Source organism: Hyperolius riggenbachi, chromosome 7 (assembly GCF_040937935.1).
Source record: "Hyperolius riggenbachi isolate aHypRig1 chromosome 7, aHypRig1.pri, whole genome shotgun sequence".
NCBI lineage: Eukaryota > Metazoa > Chordata > Amphibia > Anura > Hyperoliidae > Hyperolius > Hyperolius riggenbachi.
Genome location: NC_090652.1, coordinates 259,186,499 through 259,209,505, shown reverse-complemented (window position 1 = coordinate 259,209,505; position 23,007 = coordinate 259,186,499). Strand labels below are relative to the sequence as shown.

Genomic DNA, 23,007 nt, shown 5'->3' with positions numbered 1-23,007 from the left:
AGAAGACAACTTAACTATATCAGGTACTTTTTTTTTTTAAACAGAACTTTGTTCTTTGATAATGGTGTGCCAAATCTACTGCAGCAGAGGGGAAATGCTGACTATAATTCTGCTTTAACAGGCTTAGTTATACAAAACTGCCTTACGTTATGCAAAACCGTAACAAAGATGAAGATCCCCAATTTTTGGCTAACATAAGGCTTATACATCTTCCACTTTTTCAGACTGTCCCATCTGGTAGTGGGGCATGCTGGGAAATGTGGCATCGCAACATTCTGAGGGCAACAGACTGCCCTTATTTGTGTTAAATATTAAGTGAGCATACAACGTAAATCTGAACAAAATGGAGTGCTCTGCATTATTCATTTTGCTACCCTGAACTGATCTGATGGCAGCATGGCTGCCTCTGGTTTGCAAATATTTTCCCTTTATCCACCATTTTCACAGCCCAACTGTTACCTGCTCTATGCAGATTACACAGCTTGCTCCTTTGTTTTCATTATTACTTTAAATGATGACTTTCACCCCAGTGAATGAACACATATGTCTCCAACAAATGGATGGGTACCCGGATACGTTGAAGTGGATGACGCCACCTCTCCAATAAAGTTATGACCGGTGTACCAACAAATCAGCATACATTGTCAAAACAGCATACATTTAAAGTGATATTCTCCTTTTTAGTAGAATCAGTGTCGCCTTGCCTGCTCGCTGGGCTGCAGGCTCGGCCCTCGCTTCGCTCGGACAACTTTTTGTTATAACTCGATGTCCACATGAATAGTGGACAATGTAAACCAGGAGCCAGGCTGCTAACTCGGGTTCAAGGTTAGTACTGCTAATTGGCATTATGGGGTTAATTTATGGCATGCATGACTTTGCACATGCTCAGTAGCATTTGTATGCTATTTTGATGGGTATGTTGAAATGTTGGTACACCGGCACTCTCCAGGTGGTGATATACTGTTTATTTTAGCGTATCACCATGAAGCCAACATTTCCACAACTCACAGATCTCTTTATCAAGGCAATAACTGGTCTAAGCCAAATCTGTGTGCAGCTGCTGTCTGTCCGCAGCTGCCATCCTGAGTATACACATTGCTGGCTAGCGAATGTCAAGAGGCCTGGTTCACGATGGTGATCTCTGTGATTTGACTGAGCCCATTGTCTGAATATGAGAATTCTGTGGACAGATTTGGCGTAGACCAATTATTGCCTTGATAAAAGATCTTTGAGATCTCAAAACATTGGTTTTGTCGTGAAACTATAAAATAAACAGTATATCACTGAATGGAGAGTGTCGGTTTTTACTTTATTGGTTTTGCCCCCAACGAGACAGCTTTAACCACGTAGCTGTGATCTGTGCATCATGCCTGATAACTGCCCTTACACTGCTACCTCCAGAAATGACTTGCAGATCACAGATATGAATTAAACACCCAGTGAAGGAGTGGTGAAATGAGTGTTGAGGAAAAGGAATTGGGAAAAACTAAAAAGATAAATGAAGATTTCAAAATAGTAGGGTGTACAAACAGCAGTGAATTATACATATATTGGGCTTGATTCACAAAGCGGTGCAAAGTGTTTGCACGCCAGTGAAAAGCCCCTTATCACGTCTAAACTCACTTTAGGCATGATAAGAAGCAACTCGCGCAAATTTTCCGCGTGCAACCGCGTACGCGCGGAAACTTCGCGCGAGTTAGAGCAAAAATCGGTGATAACTCAGTGGTGCAAAGGTTATCACGCCTAAAGTCTTTTAGGCGTGATAACTGAGTTATCACCGCTTTGTGAATCGAGCCCCTTGGCTGCTAACAAAGAGGAAATGCTTACAAACCTTAGGGAGCCAGTTGACTATCAAATCACTTCAAGTATGGAACAGTTTCCAATGCATTATCATCTCATAACTGATTAGGGCACAATAGCCCATGTGCAATTACCTTTATTTCGTGAGTTTTCTCCTTGGTGATATTTTTACACCTTATCAAAATGCTTGTTAAGCCACCAGCAAGCACGAAAATACTCAGAATAATTTTGGCAGTACCTTTTCACTTAATTTTTGGTACTTTTTCAGATGAAGAGTGCTGAATAATTATTTTAAACAGAAGATGAAAAAATTATCTCTTAGGAGAAAACTAAGGACAAAAAGTGATTTGAATAAGGGCCAGTGGAGTTTACTTGAATTGTAAGTTCACTTATCCTTTAACAAAAAATATCCACTGGATGTGCAAATACACAAATATAAGAAAATAAAATTCACAGTTCTTTTTAAATCTAGGGTTCAAGTCTACTAATTTGTATACTTTTTCCAGAATATTATAATTTTTTTTCAACAATGCAGAAAATAGGCAGTCATGTTAATCAACATTACAATTAAAATATAGCAAAATTTTAAGTGAAAGAAGAATTATATTTGCTAGAAAAATTACATGTAAATAACTCAAACACAGATAATATCGTTGAGTGCATTTTTGCTTATTGTTTCTACAGGGAGCCTAAAGACTGGCTTGCTAAGTGACATTGGTTATTATTCCATTTCGTTGGGAGGGGGAGGAGGGGACTAGCAGCGGTGATTACAGTTGTGATTTTTTTTCTGTCTTTACAGTTTATTTTTATTTATTTTTTACATCCTAAGCAAATCTCATGTGGCTCTATTTATATTCATTTACTTTTTACATCCCTTTTTTATTTCCTCTTCCAAAATAGCCAAATCCATGTGAATCTGCCCAGTGCTAAAGTGCAAATCAACTGATGCTCAGCTGTGCAAACCCAATCAGCTTTACTTCATCAGGAATTTCTGTTCCATCGCATCCTGAGGCCTACACAAAATAAACACAAGAGAAGAAAGAATTAAGTTAGAGTGGTCCATAAATACCTATATATATATATATATATATATATATATATAGATATATTGTTGAATATATGTCAACCTTGTGTATAAGTCAATCCAACATTTGACCCTTTGAAGCTGGATGTTTTTATTGACTCAAGTATAAGCCTACCCAGCAAAGTTAATGGATGCAGCTGAACTTAGTGACCAGGAGGGGTTAATGACTGCACTGCATTAAAGGACAACTGTAGTGAGTGCTATATGGAGGCTGCCATATTTGTTTCTATTTAAGCAATGACAGTTGCTTGGCTCTCCTGCTGATCCTCTGCCTCTAATATGTTTAGTCACAGACCCTGAACAAGCATACAGAAGATCAGGGGTTTCTGACATTTTTAGAGCTGACAAGATTAGCTGCATGCTTGTTTCTGGCATGATTCAAAGACTCCTGTAGCCAAATAGATCAGCAGGGCTGCCAGACAACTAGTATTGCTTAAAAGGAAACAAATATGTTAGCCCCCACATACCTTTCACTACAGTTGACCTTTAAGTATTGTAGCCACTATCCTCTCCCGGCCCTTAAATGCAGCCAATAACACATTCAGGCCCCCTAGTGCAGCCATTATCCACTCTCCCTCCTTAGTAAGTACTGCAGCCCAGTATCTTAGCCCTGCCTTATCCTTGGTAACTGTTGTGGCCAGGACTTTTAGACTTGTGTTTTCTTTATCAAGAAAGTGTCACTTTCCCACTGGATAAATTGTTGCTAGTAGGAAAGACCATGAGTCATAAATTTAGGTCTGACTCGTGTACGTCAAGCTATACTTTTATTTAATAAGTCAGACCTAAATTTATAGACTTTTAGTCAAGTTTATATGGTAAGCCAATGAGCACTAATGTTAACCCTTAAACTGCAACTTATAAGATGACTCATTGTATGTGTAGTAATAATGGTACCGTATATTCCGGTGTATAAGACAACTTTTTAACCCCTTAAAGCCTTCTGAAAAGTTGGGGGTCGTCTTATACGCCAGGTTTCACTCCAAACTGATGGATGCTGGAATACGGAATTGACATACCGATTGCCTACCTATTACTGCAGCAGTGGGGGGAGGTTGCGAATGAAAAATCCTTTAGCCAAAGCTTCCTGCACCATTAACATTAAGGCAAGCAGCTGCTTGCACGGGTAACACAGCAGCTTCCTGGTTCGGAGATCACATGACTGATAATGCGCACGCTGGTGACGTATGCATTCACAATGTAGATTGCCAGAGGAAGCACCCACTTAGCGTAATTGCGCTGGAGCGCACCAGTCAGCGGTAAATGCAGTGGAGCGCACCAGTCATGTGACTCAAAATCAGGAAGCTGCTCTGCTTCTCACGCGAGCAGCAGCTAGCATAATGCTAATGCTTGTGCAGGAAACTTTGACTGTAAATGGATTTTTCTTTCCCCAATGGCTCCAGCACTGGTATGTGTAATAGCTAATGTGTAAGGATGACCGCGTGGCCAGTTTGTGTTATTTTGAAGTGCCGACGGTGTTTACAGGGATGTATCATGTTAAGTGTAGAGGGTGTTTACAGGGTGTAAAAGAGGGGTAGTCTTATACGGCGAGTATACTTCAAACTCTATATTTTAACTGGCAAAGTTGGGGGGTCGTCTTATATTATACGCCCAGTCGCCTTATACGCCGGAATATACGGTACATAGAACTTTTCATCATATTGTTACATATAAAATGTAGATTTCTCTAAGCGTAAACTGCTCCATCAATTACTTTTTTCCTATGTCGCTGTCACCTACCATAATTAGTGACAATCAGAAAGGTTTTGGACTAGCCCAACCCATTATTGGGATTCTCAGCTACAGTGGGATGCGAAAGTTTAGGCAACCTTGGTAATTGTCATGATTTTTCTGTATAAATCGTTGATTGTTACGATAAAAAATGTCAATATATCATACAGGAGACAAACACATGGAATGGCCATCTCAGTCCCCAGACCTGAATATATTTGAAAATCTGTGGTGTGAGTTAAATAGAGCTGTCCATGCTCGGAGGCCATCAAACCTGAATGAACTAGAGATGTTTTGTAAAGAGGAATGGTCCAAAATACCTTCAACCAGAATCCAGACTCTCATTGGAACCTACAGGAAGCGTTTAGAGGCTGTAATTTCTGCAAAAGGAGGATCTACTAAATATTTATTTCATTTCTTTTTTGTGGTGCCCAAATTTATGCACCTGCCTAATTTTATTTAAACAATTATTGCGCACTTTCTGTGAATCCAATAAACTTAATTTCACTTTACAGCAGGGAACAACTCACATGTGATCTCATATTATAGCAACAGTTATTTCCAGCATGGAGATATCTTATAGGATGTTTTAATGTGTTTTATATAGAAGTGTTTGGGAGTTGTTCCCTGCTGTATATTGTACCTTTAGGTAGATCATTGTACAATAAAGATCTCGTATACGTTATTAAATACTAGTATTGAGTGGTGCCTGTTCCGGGGTTTCTCTTCTTGGTTTAAGTAATATTGCATTTTTGACCCTAGTACACTCTATCACTGTGTTGCCCAAACTTTCGCATCCCACTGTATTTCAAGCTTTGCTTTCAAACATGTTTTTGCATTTAACCAAAACAAAACATTTCTTTGGTACATCTGATACAAATCCTAAAATAAATATGCACAGTTTCTACTTCCTGATTCATGGAAGCAGACATATTGTTTATAGCCTGTGCTTTCAAATGGGCTTATCTGCTTATCTGTCATGTGACACAGGGGAGGATCAAATTACAATTTTGAGATTAGACACAATTGATGGGGAATTAGACAGCCTAAACCCTCTGAATACATACAAGGTGCATTTCTATCTGTTTTCCTTCTGTCCTGTGCAAGAGTTTGGGTCCACTTTAATGTCTAAGCATGTAAGCGACAGCTTCTTTCTTGCCAGTACCTTGTCGGCAATATAGTAAACATCACTGATAAAGCTAATTCCAGCCATAAAAGTTTTCCTGGCAGAATACAACTTATGAGAGCAGGGGAAGATACAAAAAAGATCAATATTTCATATATTTTAATTGAGGGACACTTAAAGAGAACCTGAACTGAAAATAAAAAGTAAAAATAACCATACACAGGTCATACTTACCTCCTGTGTAGTCTACAATTCAATCTCTTTCTCCTCTCCTGCATCCCATTTGTCTACTGTGATCAATGGAATTCTCCATCCTACATTTTAAACATGGTCATCACCCAATAACTGCTTCCTGGTCACTACACTGTTAAACTGTAATATCACCCACTTGTTTCATAGGGAAACATGGACATTACCTTGCACATTCAGTTGTAACTGACAGCTGCTGATAGAACTGAAATATACCAGTTGCTGTCCGTTATATGACAAAATATTGTCAGAACTGGAAGGGATCACTGTAAGAAGAAAATGGTGAGCTTCTGAGAGGAACTGAGGGTGAGGTTAGTATGTAATATTCATTTGAAGCTACATCATGTGTTTGTTTTAAATAATTTTACTTCAGGTTCCCCTAAAAAAAGCTGCCACTGAGCAGAGACGACAAAACATTCATTCTACTTTGTAATTGTTTAAATTTAAAATAAAACCTTTTGATATCTCAAAAAGTCATTTTTAGGAGTAGTAGGATAAATACAATTGTTTATCTCATTGGTTTATTTTCACCTCGGGGTCACTTTAAGGCTTAGTCACGTACCTCTGTGCCATGCTAGAAAACTCTGGCTGTGTCCAAGAGAGCTTAAAACTTTGTCACCATACGGAAACAAAGATAGCAACATAGAGCTAGATCTACAGGGAACTGCACTTGAATGTTGTTATGCAACAGAATGTCTTCCGCTCTCCTGTCAGAGTTATTTATTGCTATAGCAGGGTCATTTCTCCAGTTCTTCTGAATCTTGCATGAGCAACATGCAGATTTGGCAGTGTTGATGTGCATATATTATGTGATCCTCCTGCTGCTGCTCATAAATACCGATGACAGATCAGGCTGGAAGATGCAGAGATCAGTAATCATGTAATTACTTCTCAGTGACAGAAGCACATATGCTAGCTTGAGCTGAGTAAAACTGTTTTATCTGGCCTCTAGGTGGTGCCGAGTTGCTTCTCCTGCACCACCATCATTCACTCCTTCTCTGACTGATTGCCAGTATAAACTGAGAAGAAATGAGAGAGATGGACAGATCAACAATCCCAGAGCAGCATGATTTGAATGTGCAGTATGTGTGTCAGAATGTGTGCAATGCCCCACAGAAGGAAGTTCAGTAGAATGACTGTCTGGTTAAGTAGGACCAGTTGGATACATATTTCAGTTCCATTAAAATCTTTACAGAATGTGAATTTAAATAATGTATTTTTGCCCAGACAACTACATAAAATGTTTAGCCCATGATACAACACGGTGGCATAGTGCATAGCTCTCTTGCCATCATTGGGTCCCGGATCGAATCCCAGCTAGGGAACTATCTGCATGGAGTTTGTATGTTCTACCTGTATCTGCATAGGGTTCCTCTGGGCATTGTGGTTACCTCCCAAATACCAAAAACATGCAAATATTGACTTCCCCCCAAGACTGGCCCTAGACTACAATGGACATATAACTAGGGAAGGGAATAGATTACGAGCCCCTCTGAGGAATAGATAGAGAGAAAAGACTATATATACTGTTACGGAGGATGTTGGTGCTGTATAAATACGAAACAATAATAACAATTTACTGTATGATGTGAAAATAAAATGACAGCATCTTTTTAAAATATACTTTTGCACTCGCACGCAGTGCTGTGAGAGTTGTTTACAAATGACAAGTACTCTTTCATGCACTATATCTGTTAGCAGCCAGAGCTGCAATATTTACTCAACCTAAATATTTTCAATTTGAAATGATAATGACCTATTTCCAGCTTTCACTGTTTTAAGTACAGGTTAAATCATAAGAAAACTGCTTAATAAAATGCATGGCGGCTGTAGAAGATTTTTTGATTGAAATCAATGACCTTGTGTAAGTCATGCAGGCCTCCGGCTCAGAAAATTGATTATAAGGCTCCAAGGTTTTAATTGCGCTTGTGATATTGTCACACTTACAGTATCAGTAATCACTAGAATGTATATTTCCAGTTCTTACCCTTGAGCTACACGTCAGAGTGATATGAGGAATAAGATTAAAAAGAAGTAAGCAGCTTCTACTGAACACTGGAAAGAATTGTGAGATGGAAAAGCTCAGGCATCTATAACGGGTTTAAAATAAAGAAAAATAAAACAATTCTAAAGCAGACTGAAAAAAAAGAAAAACATAACAATGATCTAATGCAGTGATGGCTAACCTTGGCACCCCAGCAGTGGTGGAACTACAAGTCCCATGAGGCATTGAAATACTCTGACAGCTCTAAGCACAACTCGGGGAGGCAGAGGCATGATGGGATTAGTAGTTTTGTCACAGCTGGAGTGCCAAGGTTAGCCATCACTAATCTAATGGTAATTTTTCATTGCACCATTTGATTACTAACCTCAGCTGGCTGCGAATGCCTTTCTGTAGCGACAGTGCGAAGACACCCCAATATGATGTAATACTCTGACCTCTGCAGAAACTGGAGCAGTCTCATAAGTAGCAATGAGCTAATGATTTCAGCAGCTTTCCACAGCGGTAATCGGAAATCGGAGTGCGGAAATCAAAAATTTGCATTACCCAGACTCAGAAATTTTAGGCCAATCACAAGAGTTGGAAATATTGGGACAATTAGAGAAGGCAGAAGTGTAGCACGGAAATTGGAATATTGTGGAAATTTTACACCAATCACAAGACTTAGAAACTTCTGAGTCTTGTGATTGGCCTAACTGCGGTATTCCAATTTCCGTGGTAAACCTCTGCAATCTCTGTTTGGTCCAATACTTCTGACAGAATTATATGGCCACTCCTAGAATTGGAAGTGTACTGTGGATGTCTACATAATAAAGTGGACTCCGCAAAAAAACAACATTTAAATTACCTAACTTTAACAAACATGGCAAAAACCACCCACCAAAATCCTACAGAAATCAGCATTGGCAAAAATCATATTTCCATCGGAAGTGGAAAAATCAGCATTTCCGACCATCCTTACTCATAAGCAGGGAGGGGGCAGAGCCGGTAATGGGAAATTTGAGAGCCAGAGGAAGAAGTTTGGGCAATGCCATAGGTGCCCATACTAATTGTAGCTATAAAGGGAATAAAATAGCGGGTAGCCCTGGCACAGGCACCAGCTATTTGTAGCCATGGTTTTCATAGCGAGTGGCCCGGAATGCAATTAGTATGGCAGTGCCCAAACTTCCCCAGTGCCCGATATTTATTGTTTTTTGTGACAAATATATGCCGGGTACATAGGAGGGTCTATGGTGGGGGTGGTTGTTAAGGATAGGCATAGGTGTGGGTAGGGTTAGGCATTTGGGGGGGGGGATTCAATTAGGATTAAGCATCAGAGGGAGGGGGTTGGTTAGTGTTAGGGCAAATGGCTGTTGGTTGGTTAGATTTAGGCATCAGCAGGGAGGGTCAGTTAAGGTTAGGCACTGGTAGATGGAGGGCTCCCGTGAGAATAGGGTTAGGTTTAGCGATCGTAAAATACCAATATTTCACGTAGAATATATGTAATTTTACTGATATTCTACCAGTCAATATCTCTGGCACCCATTTCGCATGTATGTGGAAGAGCCATATTGCCAAAACCCTTATTGACTCCCCATGTGAATACCTGTTGGGGCTCACAGTAATCTGTTAAGTAATCAGCCATGGAGATCATGCAATCAGAAAGGTAGTCTATGGGAAGCCTCCCTACTTGCCTATTTTGGCATGCTAATAATCTGACCAGGAACAGCTAGGAGAAGACATACACAATAGAAACACACTTTATAAACCTAGGCTCACACTTAAAATTGGCTAATTACCCAGAGTGGAGACAAGTGTATAAATGGACATGTCAATGTATTTTATGCTATCTATAGGATCCAGGCAGACATGCCCAGCTTCCTTTGTTTCAGTTGCTGTAGCTGAACACAAAGTCCCATCTAGTATGACTTTTCTGGACACTCCATACTCTACGTCTGCTGAAAGACACAATGAACGTTTAAAGAAATGGACAACCTCCATTCTCACAAGGGCTTTCAACAAATAATTTCCTATCTGGTTATAATTGATTAAAATTAGTAGACACTTACCCTACCTGGTATTTAAAATAGGATTGGTGGTAGAATAAAATAATAAAAATATAAATAATCTACCACATACCCCTCCCAATATCATGTCTCCATCACTGTCCATTGTCAAATACACAGAATACAGGTCACAACAGACACCAATGGATACAAAAAAATGTACACAGCAGATCTGATAAAAGTATACATTAAAGTGGCCACTAATGATCCAATCTTTTGAATCCAATTTTACTCAATCTATGTAGTATAAGGGTAAAATGAGTGAATATATTGAATGGATAATTTGGTCAGTTCCCTTATATTACATAGAAATGGTAAGATTGGATGAAAAAGATTGGATCATTAGTGGCCTAAATTAGATCCACTGTGACCGTGCATTTTGCCAAAGCAGCATAGTGTCTCCTCCTCCTCATTGGTTTAGTCAACCCTGAGTCTTTGTGACCATATGTACTTTTGCATACCAGATGTGTGTCAATCACTGCTTTTTTTCAGCTGTTGCATAGGCATGTTCATAGCTTCACATATGTTGCCCATCTAAGCTTCTTCTTTTGCCCTAAATTTTTCTAAGCATCAAGGATTTCTCCATAGAATCTTGCCTTCTCATTATGTGACCAAAGTATTTTAGTTAAATAGTTGCATCAGCCCTTCTAGTAAACACTCTGACCGTATTACTTTAAGTATTGACTGGTTAGATCTTATGGTGGTCCATGGAGAGCTTAGTAGCTTTTTCCACACCCACAATTCAAAAGCATCAGTTTTTCTATGCATTACCTAATTTATAGTGCAACATTCACAGCCATTCACTTTCACAGCCTAAAGGAGAAAAACACCCTTTTAACATAAGGATAAGATGAATATAGAAAAGGAGTGGCTATATACAGTGGCTTGCAAAAGTATTTGGCCCCCTTGAAGTTTTCCACATTTTGTCATATTACTGCCACAAACATGAATCAATTTTATTGGAATTCCATGTGAAAGACCAATACAAAGTGGTGTACATGTGAGAAGTGGAACAAAAATCATACATGATTCCAAACATTTTTTACAAATAAATAACTGCAAAGTGGGGTGTGCATAATTATTCAGCCCCCTGAGTCAATACTTTGTAGAACCACCTTTTGCTGCAATTACAGCTGCCAGTCTTTTAGGGTATGTCTAGAGACTGAAATCCTTGCCCATTCTTCTTTGCAAAAAAGCTCCAGCTCAGTCAGATTAGATAGACAGCGTTTGTGAACAGCAGTTTTCAGATCTTGCCACAGATTCTGGATTGGATTTAGATCTGAACTTTGACTGGGCCATTCTAACACATGGATATGTTTTGTTTTAAACCATTCCACTGTTGCCCTGGCTTTATGTTTAGGGTTGTTGTCCTGCTGGAAGGTGAACCTCCGTCCTAGTCTCAAGTCTGTTGCAGACTCCAAGAGGTTTTCTTCCAAGATTGCCCTGTATTTGGCTCCATCCATCTTCCCATCAACTCTGATCAGCTTCCCGATCCCTGCTGAAGAGAAGCACCCCCAGAGCATGATGCTGCCACCACCATATTTGACAGTAGGGATGGTGTGTTCAGAGTGATGTGCAGTGTTAGTTTACCGCCAAACATAGCGTTTTGCATTTTGGCCAAAACGTTCCATGTTGGTCTCATCTGACCAGAGCACCTTCTTCCATATGTTTGCTGTGTCCCCCACATGGCTTGTGGCAAACTGCAAACGGGACATCTTATGCTTTTCTGTTAACAGTGGCTTTCTTCTTGCCACTCTTCCATAAAGGCCAACTTTGTGCAATGCACGGCTTATAGTTGTCCTAGGGACAGATTCCCCCACCTGAGCTGTAGATCTCTGCAGCTCGTCCAGAGTCACCATAGGCCTCTTGACTGCATTTCTGATCAGCGCTCTCCTTGTTCGGCCTGTGAGTTTAGGTGGACAGCCTTGTTTTGGTAGGTTTACAGTTGTGCCATACTCCTTCCATTTCTGAATGGTCGCTTGAACAGTGCTCCGTGGGATGTTCAAGGCTTTGGAAATCTCTTTGTAGCCTAAGCCTGCTTTAAATTTCTCAATAACTTGATCCCTGACCTGTCTGGTGTGTTCTTTGGACTTCATGGTGTTGTTGCTCCCAAGATTCTCTTAGACAACCTCTGAGGCCGTTACAGAGTAGCTGTATTTGTACTGACATTAGATTACACACAGGTGCACTCCATTTAGTCATTAGCACTCATCAGGCAATTTCTATGGGCAACTGGCTGCACTCAGACCAAAGGGGTCTGAATAATTATGCTCACCCCACTTTGCAGTTATTTATTTTTAAAAAATGTTTGGAATCGTGTATGATTTTCATTCTACTTCTCACGTGTACACTACTTTGTATTGGTCTTTCATGTGGAATTCCAATAAAATTGATTCATGATTGTGGCAGTAATGTGACAAAATGTGGAAAACTTCAAGGGGGCCGAATACTTTTGCAAGCCACTGTATATGTATCACCCAGTCATTTCTGCACCGAGTTTTCAACAGAGCCGAGCTGGACATTCAGTCTGCTGACATTATCACGAAAGTTAATCCATGCTTATACTTAGCATAGTATTCCTTGGTACTTTAAACAAAGCATAAAGCAGTTTAAAAACAAAAAAAATCCAGAAATGTTGGGGATGTGTACTCACCAGTTTAAATGTTAACGACTTAAATGAAATTGGGTCATCTACCATCTTCTGCAAATTGGCAGCAACTGCAAAAAAAAAAGAACAGAACATAATACAGTTACCACAAAAATCCAACTCCGTCTATTCTAATATAGTACACGAAATTGAGCCACGCTAACCCTCAGGTTCTCTCTACATTGCACTGTGGCTTCTTCTGTATACATCAACTCATTTGAACAGAGGTGTAACCACAAGCTATAACAATATTTTGAGGAGGCCTTCATTCCTAGATACACATGAGAGCAAGGACATCATCTTTCTTCCCACCCAATGGCTCTGAGTGGACAAGGGCTGGCAACACACATAGTCACATGCAAAGTACAGTGCAAACTAAAGTGGGTAATTGTGGCACCTGTGGCAGTTACCGTAGGTAAAATAGTAGCTGCATACACCCCAATGTTAATTGCGGCCCCCAGGGGGCAATTTGGATATATTGGCAGAGGTTTTTTTTCTTAGAGGCGAAAGTGCAGACATCAGTTGAAACTGGGGGGTGGGGGAAATCAGTAAAAAAAACTATTGTAGAATATCTATAAATTTACTAACAACTCTTTGAACTCTATGAACTATGCCAATCAGAGTACATCATCGCACAGCTGCACATTATACATGACTTATGGTCGAACTCTGTGTTAATGTTACGTTGAAGTGACGTTTTTTATCGCGGCCCCTTTTTTACGTGTATGCCATTGCGAACGGTTATACCGATACAGATGATCAATAAAATGCACATTTTTCTGACCAGATGCTAAAGTTGTTGCCGTCTATATGCAGTTTGGAATTGGGCAAACTGAAATAAGCAGCAACTGTAATTAATTGGCTAAGTTAAAAAACTGAATACAAACTGTTTTTTAAGTCAGAAAAAAGAGGCTCTCATCCCTTCTCCACAACCGATGTAGAGTCTGTGGGGAAGCAGCTATAGACAGCATGGGTAAGATTTATGAAGACAGGAGCAGGGAAAACTAGGGAGAAAAAGATGTCTCCCAGAGCAAGCTATCTACTGCTGACTGAAATAAGGAATCTGACTGATTGTTCGGCTCAACTGCTCCACTTTTGACATAGTTTTCCTCGCACTTGACTTGATGAATCAGCCCACATACGTAAGTATTGGTTACCTTCCTCTTGTTCCCAGTGATGTCAGTTGCTCCAATCCATACTGGTACATCAACTTGCTTTGTCTACAGTCCCTGCATCTAACTGTAGTCACTGATTTTCCCTCTCCTCACATTTAGTGCTTCCGATACCCCTCTCCCTGAGCTCCAGCCTTCAGTTTAAGTACAAGTGTATAGGTAAAAGGGCAGTGAACATCTAGGACTAAACAGGATCCCTTAGTCATAACTTCCATATTCAAAGCCCTAGTTAATTTTCATGGTTAGTCAAAGAAAATAGTGGACTATGCCATCACTCACAAACATTTCATGCAGAAAAATTCTACTGTTCCAGAGAAATTCTACTTGAAAACGCCAGTCACATGGCACAGTGATCTGTTAGTAGAGTATGGAGCTGACAGGAAAGTGGAAGTTGCTTATGCAGCATCTAGCCATCACCTGATCCCTCCCACTCTCTCCCTGCTGAGATGTTAACACTTTGTGGCCAGCACTGCAGCTATGGGTTTTGCAGAGCTGCACCTGCTCATTATGTTAATTTAACCCTTCATCCAACTTTTATGAACATGTTACTAAAAGTCATGTGTACCTATTGTCATCACCCTGCCCTGTTTGTAATAACAAAAAAAAAAACATTCTTACTGCTGCAAGTTAGCACTTTTATAAAGACATGTGGAAAAGTGTTGGAAAAGTTACATGCTTTATTACACACTACACATGGAAGAACAGGGCAGGGAGATAAGGCTTTTTAAAGCTGTAGCTTCAGTGCTGGCCACAAAGAGGTAATCTCTTAGCAGTACAAGACGAAGCTGGGCAAGTACTTTGCCCAGCTTCGTCTTGTACTGCTAAGAGATTACCTCTTTGTGGCCAGCACTGAAGCTACAGCTTTAAAAAGCCTCATCTCCCTGCCCTGTTCTTCCATGTGTAGTGTGTAATAAAGCATGTAACTTTTCCAACACTTTTCTGTGCTCAGAGGAAAACACTAGATGGTGCTCCCTCCCAGTTTTTTGTACAATTCTGAGTAGACCCCAGAGACTGTCATAAGTGAGAATCCCAGGAGATCAGCAGTTATAGAAATACTCAGACCACTTTGCACCAACAGTCATACCACCGCTAAAACTTACATCTAACCAGATACAGAGGCATTTATAAACCAGAAGACCCTGAGCACAAAGCTGGACGACTGAAGTGAAAGCAGTCAAATTCTACTGCATGTCTTCTAGTAAATCTCTTATGCCTATAGGCAGGTTTAGATTTTTCAGACAAAAAGTTTAACTCAAGGAATTGAGAATTCAATACTTCCATACCAGAATGGTCATTTTAAAGTGATCCGTCAAGGCACGCAACTGCTCTCTAATGTTTTCTATGCACGAGGCAACGCCATTCTTATCAATTTAATGATCAATGCCTTCCTGCTTAGGGTTATATAACAATACTTTGCATTCCAGCTTTGCGCTCATCTGAAGCTTGGAAAGTGTATTGAACAACATCCCCTGCAGAGAAGATGTTCTTGTATGCTGATTGCCCTAATTTTGGCAATATGAGTAATTTCTCCTTAGAACAAGCTGTTCCATTTGACTGTTAGTGCTATAATTCTGCAGCTATTACTTTCTACTTCTTCCCCGAAACCAATATTACTAAATAAACAGATCTTCTGTTTATACAGACGGCAATCTGGCCCGCCGTATTTGGCAAAATGCTGCACCGCGCTTAAAGTGTTGAAAGGGAATCTCAAACGCAACTATAAACTCCTTGTTCTTTAATTTGTTAATTACATATTTCCGATTCCATTCTCCGTTTATGGCTGGGATAATTACTTGATCATATTTTTGTAATTCAGCAATTAAAACGTTAAAGTGTTCTGCGGTTAATTAAAGGTTTGAGGTTGATTGCTGTAAAATAATCGAATAGGTAAAGCACTGTCTTAAAAATTTACATCAATAAAAAGGGGGGAAGAAATGAATGTAGGTTTTTTGGGAGACAGAGATCAGCAACAAAGGTTTGCAAGAGATACGGTAGGAGCGAGAAACTATGAAATTTCCCATTCGAATCAGAATTATTTTACACAGTCGCTTGATAGTTAGTGATGGTTGTATCTATGAGCAAAGCTGAAAAAAAAGGACGCAGGAGCCCTGTTGGAAAAAAAAAACAGTGCCACTATAGACGCCTATATAAAAGCCGCATTTTGCGGCATGACACGGAAATTTGAGCGCACGGTGGCGCCCTGAACCCACAAGCCCCCCGTGCCTGTGATTCTATTGGGCGCCCCTGTCCGATGAATTTGCACCCTCTTGCCGCTATTCGGGAAATTAATTTACTTTTTTGCTGCATATCATGCCTTTTTGGAAGGGGGGGGGGGGGGTTTACGGCTTTAGGAGTAGGGTTTAGGGTTAGGCACCACGGGTGGGAGGGTTGGGGGTTAGGTTTATGCACCACCAAGGGGGTTTCGGATTTAGGTTTAGGCACTATCAGGAGGGCTCCTGGGTTAGACACCACCAGGGGAGGGATCTTAGGGTTAGACATCACCAGGGGAGGGGTCTTAGGGATAGGCACCACCAGGGGAGGGGGACTAAGGGTTAGCCACCGCCATGGAAGGGTTCTGTGTGAGAGTAGGGTTAGGTTTAGCCATAGTAATATTACCAATACTTTACTATCAAAATGCAGTAGTAGAAGAATTTCGCTAACCTTAGCGATATTTTACTAGTGGTAAACCCCCCGCGCCCTTTTTCCAGGTGCCTTTTTTTCATATATGGGTCAAGGAGAACTCATAAAGAAGCATGTGATTTGTTTGATCCGTTGATATATTTGTAAAGCTCTGATTTCCTGAGATCACATCCATCTTTAGCACATAATCATGACTAGCAAATCAGAGACTTACATATCTATCACCTGACCAACGTGATCACATGCTTCTCCACGCGTTCCCCTAGACATGATCATTGCTAGTAATCAGTTTATCCAACACTTTTCTTGTGTTGTAGGAAGAAGTAGGAAAAGATCATGACCAATGAGTCGCTTGATCTAACTAATCAACCCTTTTTTATGAATCAACCTCAAGCAAAGTATCCATTGAAAAACTGATCATCTCTAAAGCATGTAATTACTCAGGTGCAGATAAATAACATTTGCTTCTCACGATTTGGAGATAAACAACGTTTTACTTGGGAGGGAGAAAAAAAAATCCTTCTATCGCTCATCCTGCAGTTGACAAACAATTCCAGTGCATGATCCTTCCATAAATAGATGCTGACATTTAAGGATGCCAAACGGAGATGGTCAGCTTCAATATGCAAATATGTACTTTGTACTAGATGTCAAATCTTCTCCAGAATTACTTATAATTTACACAAATACCAGACGGAACAAAATACAATCTCGCTATTCCATACTGATTAGCACCCCCAAGGTGAAATCTGCCTGGACTCCTCAGGCTAAAATATGGAAACTAAACTGTGAAAAAAAAAGTTTCTCAAAATACTGCAATGTTTAAAGAGCTGGTTCATTTAATGCTGATATCTGGCAATCGGTAGACACAGACACACTGTGTCATGGACAGTCCTCTCACAAATTTTAAGGACTCCTGGGTTAAGACTAAAGGTGGCCAGTACTGATCCAATTTCTAGTGAAAAATTATTTGAGCGATCAGATAATGCTAATCAGAAGTGAAATTGTTCACTTCACCCTCAACGAACCAATCTTTTTTATTATCTTTTGTAATCGATTGTGCCATAGATTAGACCATTAGGGGTGACCTTTACCCTAGTGGGGTCTTTGGTTACATGAAATTAAATTGTGTACGATACAGTCCTTTAGTTAATATTGAATGTGTCTTTGTTTGTTCATAGTGGTTGGCCAAGTCACTAAAGTGTTCATGTTTATTGTGGTTGGCTAAATCTATAGTCTGTTCATTTGTTCCAAGTGACAAAGTCCTCTGTTAATCTCCAGGTGGCAATGAAAATCTTCTAATTGTCCATCTAGCAAGTTTTCAGCCACATTTTGAAGCATGCTGCAGTGATCCCATTTCCATATATTTGATGCTGGATATGAGCATCAGATGGACAGTGTGCACCAGCCCCGAACATTCACATTTAGGTGTGATGTTGCATTTCCTAACTTTTATATTTATTCATGGACACAAACTACAAGTTTGTATGCTAGGGATGGTCAAACACAGGAAGAGTTTGACAGAGAAAAACTCTTTCTATTGCCCAAATCATTTTCCCAGCATCCTTGACTTTCTGAAGCAGGAAGAATTTGTTCAGAGTATTTATGAAGATAAATAAATGCCTGATGATCGATTTCAGTGTTTTTACGATGTCAGATACTAGCTGTTAGTAATAATAAGCCAGTCATTGCCTGATAATAGTAATGAATATCTAAGTTTGGCTTTTTTGCACTGCGTATGACACTCTTCTCTGTTTTATACATCTGGTGTTGTTAAACTACTAGGAGCAGCATCCTGTCTGAAGGACCTCAGGGTTACGATGTTGGCCGTTTCTACCTAGTGGATATGGAGGAGGAATGCTAAACACCAACAATGTGCTGCTTGGATGATGTCTAGTGCTTATAAACTTTTTACTACCATGATCACTTGAACTAAGAGATCAAAGTAGAAAAAAAGAACCCTTATTTGGAATGTACATTCAAAATTTCCAAAGACCGTAATACAAATCTAACTATCCTTGGCAGTATTATCTTTAGCTATGATTAAGGACTGACCTAGTCCGAAACATTTCAGCTATTTGATGCCTGTGCCTATTTTAATGTACAGATATGTCCAGAAATAAAGGATTGGATCTCTAGACAAGTGCAGACCTTCCTCTTCTTTGTGTATACCTGGGCCTTGCTGACCTGGTCGAGCACTGTTGCAGAGGTGAGAGGGGTGTAGCGGTGTTCACCTACTACCTGATAACCTCGGCAACATGCTATAAAGCGTTTTCAAAATTTCCCCCACTAGTACCACAAACCATGCGTGCTTTGGAGGTAGCCTTTCTTAAAATTGTGTTTAACTGTTGTTTGAAAATCAACTTAAGCACTTTATTTGATGATCATGCACAGGTTAAACACCCAGTAGGGTTAAATAATGAATCAAGCTAAATGAAAGCTGTGATCAGTAACCTCTGAGGGTTGGAAAAATTATCACAGTCATACCTTATTTTTAATATGGGGATTATCTTTTAATTACGTATCTGGATGCAATCCACTGAGAGAATTGGCAAGCCTGAAAATGATTTGTTTGCTGTGAAGGTTCGGCAGCCATAGTGGAACTCAATAAGCCAGAGAGGGTTCTTCACCCTTATCCCACCCCTGAAAGCAATAGTACTTTTCACTACAGGTTCCACTTTAACCTGCAGTGACACTATTGTCATAATTTACCCTCCGCTCTAAAGTTTAGCCACACCATGATAATCTTTCGGTGGCAAACAATTTGTTCATGACACATTAATGAAAGCCTTTTGAAGCTTCTCAGTTGCATGCTAGTGTCTGTTTTGCTTTGAGCACTAGTCATAGTTAATAAGACTGAACAAACGCAGAGCAGAGTTGTTGTTTTTCCAGCAGGATTCTGTGACTTTGGTAAGAAGTCTGTAACCTGTGCTTATACTGAGCTGTTTACAAATATTTTTGTCTGAATTTGATTATATACTACATCCATACACTGGCCGCTTTTAGTAAAGCTGTCCTGTGAGCTGGGGAACTTGTGATTTTTACACAGATGAGATTACTTAGGAGCAAAAAAAAAAAAAAAGTAGGATACCAGTATGGGCATTAAAGATCAGGAAAGCAAAAAGTTATTGTATATTACCCTAGATTGTAATTCTGCTTTAAAACATAACTGTAAAAAATACCCACCACTGGAGTTCAGACAACATTGTTGCATTAACTACCATCTATGCCTAACATTTATCTCTGGTAAAGGAATGTACATCTAGTTACACAGAATATAAAGATATGCCAAGTCAAGGACAGACCGCACATACACAGGTGTAGTATTCAAACTCACTGCTGAGTACATAAAAGAGATTTTCAATGGTGGAACAGCTGAGATGTAGGAGTTACCTGAAGTAACATGGTAATGGTGAGCTCCATTACAATCGGATGGGGATGCTACCTCACATAGATGATGATAACAAAAAAAACATTAAAACAGTGTCCTAGCCAAGATTCAAACCTGGGACTCTAGCGATGCCATCTCAATGAAAAACACATCACCCTGCAGTTCTTCAGCACATTTATTTCATAAATACTGGGAGTGACCTGCACACCAAACAGAGCGATGCCTGGTATAGGATAGGAAAGCCCGTGCGCATGTGCAATTCCCCCTATTCCTTTCAATAGTGCCTGTTGAACGTCCTGATGGTACAGAAAGTCGATTGGGTGGTTGCCATTGAAAGCAGCCTGGTGATCGCAGACGCAACACACATAATATCCTTAAAAATCACAATTTGCATTCCACTGTTAAAAAAACAAATCATTTTGGGTCACATTTCCCCACTGAAGTATTTAGAAAATATGACTAAAGGCCCGTACACACGCCTGACTTCAGTCAGCTGAGGCAGCCAATAAATAATCAGGCATGTGTATGGCAACTCTCGACCCCCGACCTGCAAGTGATCCGCCCAGCGGTTCTACTCACCCCCAGTGACGCCTATCCTCCACTGATCCCATTGTTTGTTCCTCTCCCCCACACACCGTGTGACATCACACACGCCCCCCCTCATCCGTTGCCCCCACTGCATAGCAACACAGCGCATCGCCACCTACACAGCTGACGTGTGTTCTGCCCGGCCCAGCTATATCGCCCAAGTTGATCAGGTCCTGATCCCGATGGGCAACATTCACCAAAGGAGTGTACGCACCTTAAAGGATGACTGCGGTGAGAGGGATTTGGAGGCTGACATATTTATTTCCTTTTAAGCAATACCAGTTACCTGGCTATCCTGCCGATCCGCTGCCTCTAATACTTTTAGCCATAGACCCTGAACAAGCATGCATCAGTTCAGGTGTTTCTAACATTATTGTCAGATCTGACAAGATTATATGCATGCTTGTTTCTGGTGTGATTCAGACAATACTGCAGACAATTAGATCAGCAGGGCTGCCAGGAAACTGGCATTGTCTAAAAGGAAATAAATATGGCAGCCTCCATATTCTTCTCACTTCAGTTGTCCTTTAACAGACAGCACAGGCAGATTAGTTCCGAGCTGGACTCGCTCATCAAAGGTCCATCAGATTGATGAAGCTCTGAATCAGAAGTAACATTTCATCTCAGCACACAAGCCTTGAATAAAGTCCTCCTTTAAAGTTACTAGAGTCCTTGCAGCGATCAAACATTTATAACGACATATCTAATATAGTTTAAGATTTATTCTTTATATTTATAGTGATGGACAATAATAACAAGGGGTTTTCATGTGGCAGATACACAAGATTTACATCAAACACGGATATATAAATCAATTCATGGCAAACAGAGCAGGTTATACTTTAACCTTCCAGGAGAATCTCACGGAAATACTTACAGATCACTAATGCGGTCAAGTCACAGCTGGAGACATTCAAGCTGCTTTGCTTCTAGCAGAGTTCCCTGGATGGAGCCGTCTGTCTAAAGTGGTCCCCGCTAACAAAGGCCACTTTTTTATTTTAAAAATCATATCTGACTGAGTTTCCTTTACAGGTTGTAGAGTAAAAAAAAACCTGGCATTTATTTTTTATTCAATAGCAATGAGCTAAAACATCTCTTTAAGTGGAACTTAATTTAGAACTTCCTCTCTGCTTTTTAAAGACAAGCCACTGCATGAAAACCTTTAGGGGTGGAAACCTTCATTACAATTGATGGTAAACCTTAAAAAAAAACCCTTAAGGGCCCTTTTCCACTATCGCGAATTCACATGCATTGTACGCATGCGGATTCGCATAGCCAATACAAGTGGATGGGCCTGTTTTCACTTGTCAGTTTTTCTGAGCGTTTTTCTGTGCAGGATTTTTCTGCACGGCAGAGCCCTCAGAATTCGCCTGCGTGTGGAATGCGTTTTTGGCATGCGTTTTTGGACGCGATTTCGCATGCGATTTCGCATAGGAAGCAATGTTAATTTACACAGGCAGTGGCATGGTTAAATTCCCATATACCCTAACCTATGCGAAATCGCATGCGAAATCGCAGCAAAAAAACGCATGCGATTTCGCACCCGCATGCGATTTCGTCAGCGGTGATTTCGTCCGATTCCGCAACGCTATAGTGGAAACGGGCCCTTTCTTCCTGCACATTCCTGGGAGCACTGAAAGGGTTAGACAGTGTTTACTTATCACAGAGTCACATCACAGCTCAGGCACAGCCTTGATTCACACATACTGATAGCAGCTAATTAGAAGATTTCCTCTACATTTGGAAGGAAAAGATTTTGGTCCAATCAAGACGCTATATAGCCTCTGGATCCACTGTTATGCTGAATACACACCATGCGTTTCCGCGTCGAATGCATCCGTCGATACGCGTCGATTAGATTATTTCCGAGCATTTCCGAACGCATTTCGATGATTTTTAGGTCGATTGCCATGTAAAGTATGGCAAATCGACCTAACAATCCATCGAAACGGGAATCGGACATGTCGGAAATAATCGAATCGATGCGTATCGACGGACGCAACGAACGCGGAAACGCATGGTGTGTATCCAGCATAAATCCTTTTCAGGCACAAGCACGGACATACTGCCCTTGCACAAGTACGGCCACGCCTGGGCAATAAGCCGGAGCCACTCGTGCACAAATGGCTTTGTGATGCTGCTCAGGTACAGCCATGCGCTTGCCAGAAGAGAAGCACGGTCCCGATGTTAAGGAGGGTCCCCTGCAAGTGGTGGTAGGCCTAAGGAGGATATGGGAAGCCTCTATAAGATCCAGAGTGTTACAAACCTGAACGAAGGAACAGGTGATGACCACAGTGTGCAGCAATGCAGACACTGAAACAAGGAATAATGTGCAAAAATAGTTTATTGTGACCAAATCGTGCAAACATACAAATAAATGCAAATTAAGTGCAAACCTCATGCAATCACTCCAATACATAATATGTACAATGAATCTCCCACAAACCAGAACAAACAGTGTGCACACATACATCCAACACCCTAACTATCTATTTACAAGCAATATGCAGGAGATATACACATATGTATTCAACA

General features: G+C 40.4%; 1 protein-coding gene across 1 annotated transcript in view; it reads right to left on the bottom strand.

The window, feature by feature from the left end:
* Window positions 1-2,282: 2,282 nt before the first annotated feature.
* Window positions 2,283-23,007, bottom strand: part of STK39 (serine/threonine kinase 39) — an 827,935-nt gene continuing 807,210 nt past the window's right edge. Inside the window, exons 17-18 of the mRNA XM_068247051.1 lie at window positions 12,688-12,752; window positions 2,283-2,813 (exon numbers count right to left, since the gene is read on the bottom strand). Coding sequence (XP_068103152.1) covers window positions 2,739-2,813; window positions 12,688-12,752 — 140 coding nt within the window. The 3' untranslated portion in view covers window positions 2,283-2,738. The remainder of the gene's footprint in view (window positions 2,814-12,687; window positions 12,753-23,007) is intronic.